General features: G+C 46.9%; 1 protein-coding gene across 1 annotated transcript in view; it reads left to right on the forward strand.

Annotated features, from left to right (window-relative positions):
- Positions 1–287: 287 nt before the first annotated feature.
- Positions 288–15,781, forward strand: part of LOC135385322 (hemicentin-1-like) — a 269,101-nt gene continuing 253,607 nt past the window's right edge. The window contains exon 1 of the mRNA XM_064614575.1: positions 288–484. Within this exon, the coding sequence (XP_064470645.1) occupies positions 430–484 (55 nt within the window). The 5' untranslated portion in view covers positions 288–429. The remainder of the gene's footprint in view (positions 485–15,781) is intronic.

The following is a 15,781-nucleotide window of genomic DNA, read 5'->3' on the forward strand; positions in this document are numbered from 1 at the left end:
CTCATAACAAACCTCTAGAATGGTAATTCCGCAAAACAATGCCCAAAATTTGGAAACGCTGTGCTAACGGCCTCACACTGCTTTCTCATTTTCAAATTTTGCCGTGTTTTTGGCATGCGCTTCATTTGAATTGCATTCTCAAACCACAGCGTGAGGATTCTTATTCTCTTCTCGTCTTGACGAAGAAACATGACGCGCCTCACATCTGATAAGACATGCCATCCCGTATTAATGACGAAACTAAAGTGATAAACAGGGCACTACTGTTCCCAGCGCCGCAGCACGCAGCAACGCGGCTTCCGAGGAGGGTGCGCATGAATACTCCATAACGCCGATGCGGCTTGTGTGTTTTGCGAGTGGTTGTGTGGTGCACCGTACCTTGTGATTGAAAAGTTTGTTCCCAAAGTGTTAGCACCGTATCTACGCAAAATGGATTTAACCTACGTTGTTCTCATCGTCTCTGGAGCCGTGATAGCCGTAACAGGTAAAGGAACTCAAATTCAAAAAGGTTTTTTTTCGTTGTCGGCGCTTTTCCCGCGGGACCGCATGAGGAGGCCTCACTGGGTATCCGTCGATTGACACCGCGGGAAACCTGTAGCATTCTCCGAGGGGCGTACTCAAAGTTTGATCCACCCTGCACTTCACAGTGGAGCAGCTTCGCGGTATTTGTTAAACAAGTCGCTTGGCACCGTTAGCCTCTTTTTCGGCACACCATTGAATGTATTTTTTGGACAGACAGCTCATGCTGGCTTTTGACATCTGTCACCGGGGTGACTGAACGGATACGCATTCTCGTTGACAGCGAGTCGATTTTTGATAGCATCGAATGAAATACTTGGTTGACATGATTGAACGAGTCAGGGGATTGACAAATTACTGAGCGGTCAGCCAGTTGTTCAGTGTGTGATAACTTGAATGCTTCTCACTTGCTGCATTAACAGGTGTCCGCATTCGATTTTTTGCGTCGTCTGGACTTGCGTGCAGTCAGGTACCAGGTTTCTACGAATGACCACAGTACCATTGTCATCTTTGTATTGTTCGGCGACATAGGTAATAATGTCGCATGTGCTGCTTCACTTTTTCTTTGAGTCGTACTACCATTAATCATTGTTTTATCGGCACAAGTAGGTCACCGTACTTGTCTGGAATTGAATAGTTTCCACTTGTATCTTCTTTCCGGTTTTGATATCCGCATGTCACTGAAGCACAAACACCACAATTAGAATCTATGAGATGAATACTAGTAAGAACGCACAGCTCCCCTAAGTCAGGGTAGCGATGTCCAACATTTATTGATGAAAAGTACTATTTGACAGCATGTGCAGTGATGTCAGAAGTCAACGCGGCACTGACTCACACAAGTGTAGATTCCAATGTGACTCAGCGGGAAGTGAAGCGTTTGACCGGCTCTACTGGGAAATCGCTGTGCATAGGTTTTAGGGGTCAAGCATGCTCCTCAATCAGTCGCGTCTGGATTTACGGGTGACTAGCATGGGGAACGCGTACCCATTACACACCGGATCAGTTGTTCACGTCTTGCTTGTCGCTACATTGTTGATTGTTCTCGCGATGTTATTGATCGTTCTGACTCGTAACGTACTGTCTTCGTCGTCGTAATGTGTAATGGCCTGGGCGGTAAACGCCCTTTTTTTCGACATTTTTTGTTGTTGTTGTTGAGGTTTTTTGCATTCTAAGAAGGGTGGATGGAAAGCAGGCGAAGGCAAATATTCACCTTGGATCACAAACACTCGATATTTTTCCTTTTTGAATCGATCAAAGGCAGACACACCACGAGTACCTCCTGTTTCTTCGCCACACCGCGTCCGCGTGCACCAGTAAGTACTTCATTACATACAGGGACAGCGGATCTGGAAGGCTGTCATTTGCTCGCGACGTCATGTTTCAATCCCGTACACGTCTTGCGCGCGAACTTTGTAATGGTGGCAGAAATCGCGGTCTCAAAGTTCACCGCACCCGTACTCGCGGTGGTAAACTTCCTTCTCTGGAGCCATTATAACCTTGACATATATGAAACGCATTAATCCGACTGCGTGTTTTCGGGATACAGCACTTATTGGCGCTCGGCGATGCCTGTCCGCCGAAGACCGGTAATAGAGACGGAATCACGAGTTGGGTGTGCTCGGGATGCTAAATGGAGTAGCGGGATGGCTGGCGTCTCGTCTCCATGGCAACGATTTCTCCACGGCCGCTGGGTGAAAGTCCCTTTTAGCGACAGGCTACTCTCGGCGCCATAGAATGCCTGTAATTCGGGCCTGCTATCAATCTGCTCCTCGCGTCCGAGATGCTTCCCGCTGGTTATCGGTAGAAATGAAACATAATCGAACTGCTCCCTGGCAATTTGCTTCATGTAGCCTACGTGTCGTAGATGCAAGAAGCTTTTTAATCGTTGCCGGTCTGTTTTTGCGCGCACACGCAATCGCACTATAAGGAGAAGCTCGAGGGATGGGAGATTAAATTCTTACCGCCCGCAGCAGGGAGTGCGATGGTGATTTGATAACCACACTGGCTGCGCGCAAGAAACTGCTTGCGCTGACATTTTGTCAGCGTAGAAACGTCTCGTTAAAAATGGATCTTGAGGAAGTTTTTATTATAATTTCTGTTTCTTCCCAATTGCAATGTGAATATGTCGTGTTTTGGAGACTGGCGTCACGCCATCTAAATATTTTTCATCCCAAAGTGCACTAGCCACATAGCGCTTTGTTGTTGTTGTTGTTTAGCGTTCGAGAACATGCACACACAGTTTCGTATTATGGATTCCCAGTTGCTACAGCTTACACTGAGCTGCATAGATGCAGAACTTTTCCGCAAAACGGCGAACCTGAGTCGTTCGAAGCATATATGTTAGTCGATCGCGCAACTTGCGTTCACTAATTTCCTTGGCATTTGTTGGCGTCGGTCGTGAAGCCTCCTGTTGCATATCCTGTTGTCTGAACGCGTTCTCGAGGACGATTCAATTTCCTCTGTCGCAGAGAGAGTGATCCGATCTCATTCGTTTCCGCTAGTATCCGGATTTGATACCGTATTACGCGAGGCCCGCGCGGATCGGAATTGTCTGACCCGCAACCGACCCATTCTCGCAGGTGCAAGGCCTGCACCCGGACTACAACCCCCATATTTTTTGTAAACCCCGTCCGCGCCCGACCCGCCACCCACGACGAGAGGAAGCACAGGCTCGAGTCCTGAGGGTGTTGCTGCATGGTGTATGATGGGTTATGTACTGTAGGGGACACGGTTGTCTAAAATCAGCACTCCGAGGTTCATATAATCTCAAATCCCCAGGTGTTGCAAAACTATTCCTTTCGAGTAGTAAGCAGGTGCAGCACATGGTCCACCTTCAAATATGATATCAGCACAACACTTTCGAACGCAACAGAGGTAATATGGGACGGCGAAGTACTCACAGGCGATCAGAGTTGTACACGTTACCCGAAAAAACTAATTGATTACAGTTACTGTTACTACTGCAAGAAAAGTAATTCTTTACCGTTACCAATTACTTCATCAAAAATGTAATACGTTACCGATTAAAAATGTAACGCGTTACTTTTCCCGTTACTTTTAAATTGTGGGCCATACCAAAGCCTACAAGCCTGCAGTGAATGCAACCATGCAGCTCTTGTTACAAATTCTAATATGAGACGCCAACATACATGATAAATGAAATTCACAAATACATTTGAAAGCAACATACAAAACACATACACGCGTTTATTAGAGATCTATATACCCATTTACATATATACCTATGTACACAACACCGTTATCTACGAACGACCTAGGTTTATACATATGTACATATACGCGTGCCTAATACGTGGACCAATACGTGCTGACTAGTCTATGACTCACGTCACATATTTACACAATTACATGCTCTAAGCAGTAGGTCGCGAGTAGGTCGCGGTTGTAAGGGATTATTATATTACTCTGGTGTGCATGGAACACGTGTGGACCAGAGACGTCCGTCACAGTGACCTCTGCGTCATTGCTTCAGCCGAGCTGGTGGTGGAACAGAAGAACAGATTGGCTTGCTGCAAAAAGGTTGCCATTGTTCACAGAAGGTTAAAAAAGTAATCGATTGCTCAGTAATCGATTACCGAAAATTGTAATCAGATTACTTGGAAAATTACTTCCTCACAAAATTAATTGATTACGTTATAAAATTGCTGAAAAAAGTAATTGATTACTAGTAACGCAATTACTAGTAACGCGTTACGTACAACTCTGCAGGCGATGTTAGCTAACCCTGTCCCCAACAGTACCTGGAAAGTGTGTTGTACTCCTTGACCGTGTTATTAGTACGTATCGAAACAAAGACGCGTCTTGGGTGACAACTTTCTCGGTTCCTTCTTTTTTTTTTTTGAATGTGTTCTACCCACGGTCAGCACGCTATGCGTGTGCCGGTGTCAGAAATGGCAGCCGCACTCCCCTCGCTGCTCGCACAAACGGGGACCCTCGGTTATCCCGGGGGGGGGGGGGGGTATGTTTATTAAGAAAAATGACAGGAAAGGTTAGCCAGGCAAAGAGCCGGCTTGGTATTCAAAAAAAAGTAAAGAAGAAAACAAGAAAAAGGAAAATAAGGGGAAAAAGTAGGAAGAAGGGAGACACTAGAACAACGTAACGTGCAGTTCATGAATCCCGAGTCTCTTTGATAACTAAGGAGAGCGGCAGGGGTCATCCCCGGGTCACGCAGGACTCTGTCTATTAGCCGCCAGATCAAAGTGAGTTCATCTCGATTGCTTTTGTTTTTTGTTTGTTTCTCCCTAACTTTTCTAATTATTCCCCGACGCTCTCTTAATTATTGCTAATACCTCGACACTGCTTTGTCACGCACAAAAGCCAACACACCGGTTGTTCCGCCCGTTTCAGCTCCACGTCATACTAGAAAGAGGGAACGAGTGGATTCCATTCATTCAAAATCTGGATCGCCTAGCTTCACTTCTCCCTCACCTATTTTTCCAGCATCGCAATGCACGCTGTACCCACTTTCGGTAGTTTTTTCTCATCCCAACAACAACAACTTTATTTTTGACCTTGGAGAGTGGGGCAACATACCGCGTTTCTCATCCCGAAACGCGGCTATGTTGCCAATTGTTGCGTTGCGGTGAAGGCAGGCTGGAAAACCGAAAGCATTTTCTCGCAGGACAGCCGCGAAATTGAAACGTTCGGGGAATTTATAGGAGGTCGCCGCTTATCGCTACGTGACCGCACATCTTTCCACTAGAATTGTGAGATGCTTTCCCGCAGCGCAGCCCTGCGAAGAGAGTCAGTTCGTGAGCACGGTTCATACAGTCGTTTTTACTGGTTAAAAAAGTTGCCGATCTGGAACGTCCCTACAGAGAGCGCACAGTGTGCATTTTCCGGTGACGTCTATTAGACGACTTCGGAATATCCCAGAGAGCTTTCAACTATGGGAACTTGCTGGTAACAAAGGAGAAGGTCTCCAAGCTGTTTCGGTTCCTTTTCTCTCGGACGATTGTCCACGAGGGGTCAAGGTCAGCGAAAACGAAACGTGGACAGTTCTCCCTTCTTCATTCTAGTAGTCTCCCGGGATGCAACGCGCGCGCAAGGAGCACTGGGATTTCCTGAAATCATCTCCGAACAGCCTGCGGCCAGGAAAAGGGAAAATAAAAGCTAAATGTCCCGAGATTTGCCCTGCTGTTCGCGAGAAAATCGGTATTGGTCGAATAGGAAAATTTGGAGGTGTGTCAGTTTATTCTGCTATTCTGTTTCGCAGTTGGAAGGTTCAGACCTTCTTTCTGTTCGATATGCGCACCTAGATTTGAACCAAGGCGTGAATCAAGGGGGTGTTGTCCGGATGTCCTGAAGCCACTCAATCGCTGTCGTCCCATACCCTCTTAAAAATGAACTTCACCACATAGCACGCTCCTAGCCAACAATAATCCCGAGTGACACCATTCTTCCCCCGATTTGCTGAAAACTAGGGGCGATGGCGTACGCTGCCCGTTTTCATCAAATGAGTGGAGAGAACGTTGTCATGATGGTTGTCTAGGAGCGTGCTATGTGGTGAAGCTCTGCTTTTAGAGTGTAGTGCTTGAAATGACGTTAGGTATTGTACGTAGCATATGCTGTCAAGAGCCCGACCCCCAACATACTCTGAACAATCCTGGATTCTTCCCTATGTGAACCCATGTGGACAATCCCCCTTACTGAAGAACCGTGGCAAATCAGGGTCGTATAGATGTGTCTGTTGGGTTTCTCCGCATGCAGTTGACACATTGCGCTGTATACCCGACAGCGTCGTCGTCTCGCGATTCCGCTTGTGGAGTAATACACGTACGATAGCAAAAGTAGGCGACTCCACCAGCGTGGAGGGCTATCGTCGAGCTTCCTAAAGAATCCCAGTGAAGAATGGGAGCGAATTGTGACCATTGTGCCCGGTTCCTTCCATTGAGTTCGCGGGCGGCAAAGAGGAGCTCCCATTGTTGCTTGATTGCGCTGGGGAGCGAAATGGAAGAAGGCCTCCCTTGTTGGAGCTGTCATTTTAAGTGTCCCAACATTAACGACCTGCCAGACGCGTAACTTAATAAATAAGTTAACCAAAGAAGCAGGAACCGAGTGCACGCGGGAGATCGATCCATTCCGTGGCGCGCACCGTGGGTGTAGAAAGGTGAAATTATTGTGAGCCTTATTTGTCGGTCTTTGGGTCTGTGATAAGGGCTGGAGCTAGGCGTCGGTGGACAATTTTGTGTCATGCATAAAAGACGTTGTACCGAAGACAACGAAGTCCCTTCCTCCGGCGGAGTGTGCCGTTGATTGATTGATTGCGATATCAAAAACATGGTGATGTGAGACCCGACAAGGTCGGGTCAGGCTACTCAAATACTCGTGGACAGAAGAGAAAATAGAAAAACCAACCTCAATATGACCCAGAGGCATTAAAAAACAAAACAAAACAAAAAGAAAAATCACACAAAAACAAAACAGGCAGGCTCCACTTGATGAATGCGTCCAGTAAATGAACTGCGAGTTCAAATAAACGTAGGTGGTGGTGGTGGTGAAAGGGTACGCCGTTGTCTGCTTCACACAATGCCCCACATAGGTGGGCAACGTCACGACTAACGGCCTGGGCGAACGTGCGTCCTGGGCCGACTTCTAAGGGAACTGTGCCGACATATGTCTGGAGGCGTCAAAGGAAAACCCAGCAAAATCACCAGATAGCACAGCCGGTACCCTGATTCGAACCCGGCCACCTCCCAGTCTCGACGTGACATGGCCGGCCCCCGGCACGCTAACCCCTGAGCCACGCGCGCTGTTGTTTTCCCCCAAACTTTTAATATGGTTCATGGTGCTACGTACAAGAGTGACATGAAGAATAATACAATGATACAATATTTACATTACGAGCATCTAATTGAAAACTGCTTCACATAATATAACACGGCGACAAAGTGAGAGACAACAGCATACTTCACAACAACCCAATCGCCGCGACACTTTACGAACACAAAACCCTGCATGAACATGGTAACGTAAGCTTAGAATGCGCACACGCATAAGAAGTAGGAGCATGGAGACATCAACAGGACTGACCGATAAGGCAAAATTGGTAATCTATGGGGCCGGTTCGTAAGAGATTGATGACGTTCAGCCATGTGTCCTCAGTGTCGTCACAGGATGTAAACACTAAGAAGTACGTCAAAGAAAACACCATGCGACTGAATATGGGCCAGGAGCCGACAGGTGGCTCATTTGCGTCACATGTATGTCGAGTGACCCACAATGCGTCGTCTCGACAGTTCAGAAAAGCGTGCTCAATGTGCGCGAGTTCGTAAATGAACGTAGATTAAATACACCCATCACACCGCACGTGCCTACCTAGTTGCATTCATTGTGATATCTTTCCGACGTACAAGCCGCGGCTTATCCGACGGTGCGGCTTAGGCGCCAAAAGTTTTCCCCAGTGCGGGAAAAACAGTGACCTGCGGCTTATCCGCAGTACGGCCAATACGCGTGGAAATACGGTAGCTGGTTGCGTTGTTGTGGATGAGGCAATTAAACATAGGAGGACAAACAGAACACAAGCTTCATTAAGCTGACTTTTCCTGCCAAAATAAGGAGTTGCACACTTCGATTGGTGGCGGTTGAAGAAAAGGCATCAGCAGTGGGATTCGAGCCCACATCTTCTGATTGTATTGTTGTGACTGTATAATATTGTATATTATATATATTGTGGTCAGTAGTATGTTCATATTCCTAGGTTGGTGGGGACGTCCACCTTACTTTCAGTAATATATATCCTTGTTATGTATTTTGTATGAGTTTCCTTGTTTCCTTTTCTCTGCCGCTTATGCTGCTGGTATATGTGGGGCTTGTCAAGCTGTTGCTAGCAGCTTTTTCCCCACAAACCAATGTATGTATTTCACCATGTTTGTACAAATAAATATCTCTCTCTCTCTGATTGCGGTGTTGGTGGTTACTTAGGGTGGCGCAAGCCTTCAAAAAACTTCCGTCAAAAAGATCCGTTCGTGGATTCCTTGGAAATGCGTCAGCATAACCTTTCGACACTCCTTATACGGTAACGCAAACACGAACCCCGAAGCACAAAAAGCCGAATATAAAGAAGGAACGAAAGAAAAGAAACAAGGAAGAAAAGACGAAGCAAAAGAAGGAACCGGTGAAAAAGAAGCAAAAAAAAAAAAAGAAAGAAAAAGAGAATTGGAGGAAGGCACAAGATCTAACCAAAGGCCTACGCTAACGCATTTCCGAAGGATCCAACAATGGATCTTCCTAATGTTTCTCGTCCCTCACATCACCACCAGCAACGGGGTAGAGTGTCGCCCCTGGCGATGAAATTCCCTATTAATCATCTTGAAATAAAGTTCTTGTTGTTTCAGGTTTTCATAACTGCCAGCTTACATCGTTTGAATACCGAGCGACGTATGACATAAGGCGAACGTCGGTGTCGACCGTGTGAAATTTTTGAACATAAATCTGGAAAACTATACCTCCAATTCGGACGGTAGTCCCCACCAGAGGCGGTTCTCGCCACTCGGCCGCTGGGCAACGCACATCGAACGAAACTAAACTAGAAGCAGCAACAAGCTTTATTTAATTACGAAACAGAGCCGTCTAGGCAGAGCTTTGCGGCAGAAACTACAAAATCCCAACCGGCCCCAAAATCCCTCGCCACTGCTAGAGTCTCTCTGGCCACTGCCTCAGCCTCGCCACTGCCACAGCAGTCAAGAAGAAAAGCAGAAGCCCCTCGGAGAGACTTCCAGGCGGGGCTATCCGTTCGGGTTGGAAGTATTTTCTCGCAAATCTAACATTCACGTTACTCGAGATAAGTTAAGCCTTTTGTGCCGTGCACGGATGTCGGATAACGTCAGATGTGGCGCTGGCTTCTGATGAGTGTGTACGCAGGGTTAAGGCAATTCCCACATATAGCGATATGCTACATAGCGCTAGAAAATAGCGCTATATTTTCCTCCTTGCAGTGTTGCGAACTGCGATAAAATAGCGCTCGTGGAAGTAGAGCTCCCGTCAACTTTTCTAGCGCTATTTTGAGCGCTGAGTCTGCGTTAACCAATCCGGCAGCTTCTTCCCGCGGTGACATCGCGGAAGCTGGGGGTTTCTTTGCCTCCACCTGGTGTCACTCAAGGTAATAGACGGTCTCAGAAGCTCAAGTAACGTACAAAATGCTGCCGGCTTTACACGAAGAAAGCTGTAAACATGCAGCACACTCTGAGTGAACACGCACAAGCTCATCATAAAACAATTTCATTGAAACTGCGTGTCGCTGTCCCGTAGCCCTGGAAGAAGAACGCTTGCAAAGCCCTCTTTGTCCCGAAATCGAAAAATTTCCCGAACCCAGAAACGTCGTCTTCCCCAAACGCGCCGTTGCCACAGGAGAAGCAGCAACAAAACGTTCATTTGCCAATGCATGGCAATCACAGCATCAAAAGTGTCACTGGGCATGACGCTACAAATCGGGAACTTCTTCCAGCGGCGATGTCGCAGAAGCTGGAGTTTGTTTTGCTACCGGTCACTCGAAGCAGCAAGGCAGGAAAGCGACGACGACGACGACGTGAAAATGGTCACGAGCAAGATAGCGCTATCTGCTCGGTTGTATGTGAGAACGACAAACGGAAAAGCAGCTCTAGGTTTCCAGCGCTATTTTCTAGCCCTATAGAGCGAAGCGCTGTATGTGGGGTTCCGCGTTTGCGGTTTTTATTTTTGGGCGGATTCGGCATATGTTTTTCGATGTTTATTCATTTTCACGAAATCTGCGTTTTTCGATGGTTTTCCTGGCGTGTACATGTTTTACCCGGCAGTTATCGGCGAATAGAAATCACAATGTAATTTCCGCACGACGCTCATTCAACATGGCGTTGTTCGCTGCGGTGGCATTTTACGACTAACGAAAAAAGTAAACGAATATTTTTCACAACCATCGTATTTCTGTATGGTTTTCTGATCTATATCAACAACTTGCTGGACATTTGCTTCAATATATCTCTGTCATGTCCTGGAATGTCCCTCTGTATTCGGTCTTTTTCGATTAAAACCGAATGAGGGAAAATTTACGCGGCGTATGTTTTTCGGTGTTTTTCGATTAAAACCGAAAACGCGGAACCCTAGCTATATGTGGGAACTGGCCTGCCGCTTGTGCCACTTTTCCCGCAACATCGCGATGAGAGGGGGCGATCATGGCAGCGTTGACCTCTGTGGGTAGTGGGTGACGACGCAGAATTCCTCAGCGGTAGTTTGTGTTGTGTTGATACAGGAGGCCGATAATTATTAAAAAAAGAAAAACGGGAAGGACAGCTTTACCTTGACTGCCCTAGCCTTGGCTTCGCGCTGTGGCGCGATCCGAACGTTCGATTTGAGGGCTACGAGTAGTTACGTACCTTCCAGCATTATTTCCCGTTCGAACGCGATAAATGAATACCGTTCGAGGTGCGGGCCTCATTTAACGGCAGGCCTTTTGTACAACGACAGTGAGAGCGAATGAGAGAACCCGCTGGCTGCTCAATAAAACGGCGGCTCGCAATTAACGTCACCGACTCGGTGGCATGCAGCCGGTCCACTACTACCATGCCGCGCCAGATCGAACGGGTTCCTCCCTTTGCCGGAGGCCCCGGGGATCCAATTAAGAGAGTCGTGCTGGTGGACACTCTTTGTTGGTTGATGCGTCGCTCGCGCAGTGGACGAGCCCTGCATGCTCCGTTTGCCCCGGACGTGCGCGTGTGCAGTTTTTTTCTTCTTTTTTCGGCGACCGGCTGCCACGTCGCCGACTGTCGGGGGGAACATTCGTTCTGGCGCTGACCCCTCTCGTTTGTAGTTGGATTGATGTGTGGACTGCGTACTTGAAGCATGAGGGATTCCTGTGTGTCTAGCCATCCAATTGTTGGTGGTCAACTATAGGAGGCGACAGGTGCATGGGAAGGGTGTGATTGAGCGCGTGTATCGTACAGGGAGTTACTGGTTGTCGGTTCGTATAGGGCCATTTATGAGAAAAGTCTGGTGATCGATACTTTTGCGCGGGTCTTGCGGTGCTCTGTCGCGGAGTGGTCTCCATGCCTTCTTGCAGCCCGCTGTCGCTATTCCCTTTCTCCAGCTTGATACGAAAGCGTAATTTGTGGTGCGTCCCGGACGTCTGGTTTCCGTGGCGAAGGTGCGATTGTACACCCGTGACAATTCCGGATTGCAGCACAAGCCTCACGTAAGGAGACGCCGATGTTCCGAGCAGAGATTGTTCTACTATTCGACGTATAGAGGCAGCGTATACCTGAGTTTGGGTTGAAGACGAACAAAGAAACGTAAAACACAGGACAAGACTCCTCAACCTTGTCCTATGTGTCCTTGTCCTCCGGGATACACTGACTACGTCAAGTTTTATACCACCTTTAATCTTTCCACTCTTCCTCTTTGTTCGAAATATCGGCAGCAACTCGCGAACTGAGGCTTTTCCTTCTGTCTACCTTCATCGAGTCGCTGGGTTTTCCACTTTTCGACGGAACAAGTACAACAATACATTAATTAAGAGTACGAACAATTGAAGGTCGCCGACTCCCTGACCTCTTTTATAGATTCCTGCTTGTAGCTACGAGCAAGCACGACTGCATGAAAGGTGATGTCGAGTCAGTCGCTCGAAAGCTGACATATTCGTCGTCCCCACATGTCTGTTCTTCGAACCAGCAAATACTCCCTGTTTAGCCTCTTGATAAAATTCGCTCCTTTGGAATTCCTACAGTGCACCGCACTTTTTTCTCTTTTTTCTCCTTCTTCTTCGTACGCTCCAATGCTCTCCATTCAGAAGGAAACGGGAGCCCGAGATGGGCGCATTTACTTGACCGTCTGACATCCCTTACGCGTGAGTTTTCGAAATGAATCACTAAAGCGGAAGTTAACGTGCGCACTGATTGGGAGAACAAGAAACAGGGACTCGTCAGACAGTAGAGCATTCCTTTTTCTGATTTTACGTGTGGCTCTGTAAATGCCATGACAAACATTTTAGAGAAACTGTGTTCATCTTGACAGTAATCTGTTGCCACAGCATTGTTTGTGTTGTAAAGTTGGTTGCGTACGCTGTGGTTCGGCCAGGATTTCGTGAGCTTGGGTTGGGTTGGGTTGGGTCACTTAGGTTAGGTGCTCTAAAACCACATGCGTCGGTGACGTCAGTTTCTTCCTTGCAATACAATTTCATTTATTAATTTATTTTCTGCGCGAAAGGGTATAGTCTGTTGAAGAAGTTGAAACAGCTGCATCGAAGTTTCCGAGCAAGCGTCTACAGGGTGTCTCATGTAACGTGTCAATAAATTTTATTTAAAGTGCATGAGCAATAAAAGAAAAAACGACCGATACTTTTCTGCTCCTTGAGTTACAAACAGGTGCTACTTTTGATGTAGCACCTATTTGTAACTCAAGCAGCAGAAAAGTACGGGTCCTTTTTCTTTTATTGCTCTCTTCAAATAAAATTTATGGACACGTTACGCGAGACAGCTTGTATACTGGTAGCACGTGGCAGTAACGTACAACCAAGGTGACATGGAGGAACATAAGAATGTGAACTGATGTAGACGAATGATGTACATATTCTGTTGGGCTTTGCTTCCATTAAATAGGAATAAGATCATGTCCAATTAGAATCAGTTTCATACTTTTCTTACATACTTCTCTACTTTCGTGTATTAGACGAAATTAGTTTTCTTTTTTTTTTCGTCGACGCTTGTCTAGTGGAATGCAGAGAGTAAACAACAAAATTACAACGTGACTGCTGAATAACGAAGATACGCGTCGGGCGGGTGACGAATTAAAATTTCTCCCCCCTTTCTTTCCATTCAAAATCAACTCTCTCAAGACACGTGTTACGTACGATTACGTTGACCTGAAGCCGTTTGATCATGCTGTTTCACATGGCAAGTTTCCTGAAGCAAATTGCCAAAACAAATCCACAGAGCGGCCATAGATGTCTCGTGGCGTAAAAGCCACGGATTATTATCACCATCAAATCGCATATAGCCTCTTGAACGTTTTCAGAATTCTAATATGTACAAACCATTCTGCCTGTACGTTCCGGCTCTGCAAGGATGTTACATAGTACATACATGATTACCCACTCCCGACTGCGATTTCCCCAAAAGGTTGGAATGTGGAGATCACCGGTGTTAAGTGCTGCTCTCTGGTCACGGGATGACATCTCGACGGTGGCTGCTAGGTGGGCGACGCATAAACATGGAACAAACACATTTCGGCAGCGCGTAGTCAGTCCTGGGTAGAAACTAAGTTGCAAGTAAATTGTAACTGTAACTATAGTTACTTTTTGTGCTTTTAATGGTTACGGTTCAATAGTAACTAAGTTACGAAGTAACGAACTATTAACTAGCTACATTTCAGTAACTAGCTACTTTTCTGCAAAAAGTAACTTACATCTCTATAACTAGTTACCACTTTTGGTTACAGTGTCTGAAAAAATGTAACTAAATTACTCGGTAGTGCCGGATTTTCCGCGCGTCAGTTTTTTAACGTCGTGTTGTCGTTCCTTAGAACGACATAGCGGCAATGTAATGGACAGGAGCTGAACTGGATCATTCCTTGCTGAGTGACCTGAATTGACCTTAGAGTGGGCTCTCTCTATTCGCACCTGCTGCATGCTGCATGAGGTTTCCATTCGTTCTTTCCCGGCCCAGGGGTTCCACGAATTTTGCGATGTCATATGCGCAGAGGAATGGTCCATGAAATTGTGTGGCTGTAGGGTGGGGTGATGTAGGGGGAAGGAGCGGTAAGCCTGCTCTGGCGTGGCGACTCGGGGCACCTAGGGGAGGGAGAAGAGGGGAGGGTGAAAGAGGGAGGGGAGAGATGATGGTGGCACAGGAAAGGGAGGGGTATGCTTACCCCGTTGCTCTGGGACTTGGGTAGTCCAAGAGAACTATACCCACCACAGAGATCACGCGAGCATCCCTCAGTAGTCTTCATTGGGATGTTCCCTGTACCACGGAAACCGCCAGGATTATTGGCGATGTTTCCCCATCGAAACTGTGTTCCGCCACGTTCTCTGTATGCAGCTGGCCTTGAAGGGGTTTCTGACGACAACAACCGGCGATTGCATCGGGCACTGACTGTCGATACGGCTCGCTGCGAGCCCTTGACGAACGTGCGTGACTAAATGTCCGCGAAAATTGTAGTCCACCACATTCAGGAAAATCGAAAATCGTGAGAACCGAGAGAGATACACATGGTGTGTCTACAGTTGCTCCGGAACAATGCTTCGTTTATCATTTTATTAGTTGCGTTTACATGAATGCGACAACAGCATATCGTGTCGACTTATCGCGACAAATCCTCTCCGACAGGGCAACGTCAACCAGTCCACCTGTCGGGATGCTTGGAGCCTCGGGAGGAGGTCCGATAAATCGATACGATACACTTCTGTCACATCCACGTAACCGTGGCTATTCATTCGGCATGTTTTTCTTAGGAGATAACTGTAGAGTAACTAAGTTACACTAACGTCGCAACTGTAGTTGTAACCAGGGGTCGGAACCGTTAGTTTTTATTTCGGTTCGGTACGGTTTGGGTTCAGCCCCGCAGCAGCACAAAATATCGGTTCGAACCGGCTCAGGAAAGTGAGTTTTGAGCAGATTGCCGTGTGTTAAAAGCAAGTCATTAGGATTCTCAAATAACACAAATGTACCTTTCTTGTTCTTGTTGCCTACACAGCAGGGGTTCACAGCAATACTGCATGTTACAGATTTGCATTTCAGGTGCAATATTATGGTAGCGTACTCTACTGCCTGTTCACTTATCGTACACACCCTGTTATATCCTGCTCTGGGACTGGTCGCTATTTTCGTAGCCCAAACTGAAGACTTGGGGTTGCTGAAGGACCACGCGTGCTGGACGACCACAAAACTAAAAGAACTAAAAGAACCGAATGAACTAATAGCTACGAGTAGGAACTACCAGTTGCAGTTTTGTTCAGTTTCGGTTTCGAATTTGTTTAACAAAGCGCCTCGGTCCGCCGAGTAAATTGCATTTCCGATCTCTCACAACCTGCTCACAACGCACATTACGCCTGAACCGTTTCGCGAATCGGTAACCGCCTACATTTATTTCGATTCAGTTCCGGTTCAGCGAAAAATACGAGTCGGGTTTGGGTTCAATTTCGGTTCCTGGCTGTAACTGCTGGTTACGTTTGGGAAAGAGTAACTGTATCTGTAACTCCGTTACTATATTTACAACTTACTTTCTCAAAGTAACTTCTCCATGACTGCGCGTAATAGACAGCAGTGTTCAT

This window comes from Ornithodoros turicata, chromosome 2 (genome assembly GCF_037126465.1).
Source record: "Ornithodoros turicata isolate Travis chromosome 2, ASM3712646v1, whole genome shotgun sequence".
In the NCBI taxonomy this organism is placed as follows: domain Eukaryota; kingdom Metazoa; phylum Arthropoda; class Arachnida; order Ixodida; family Argasidae; genus Ornithodoros; species Ornithodoros turicata.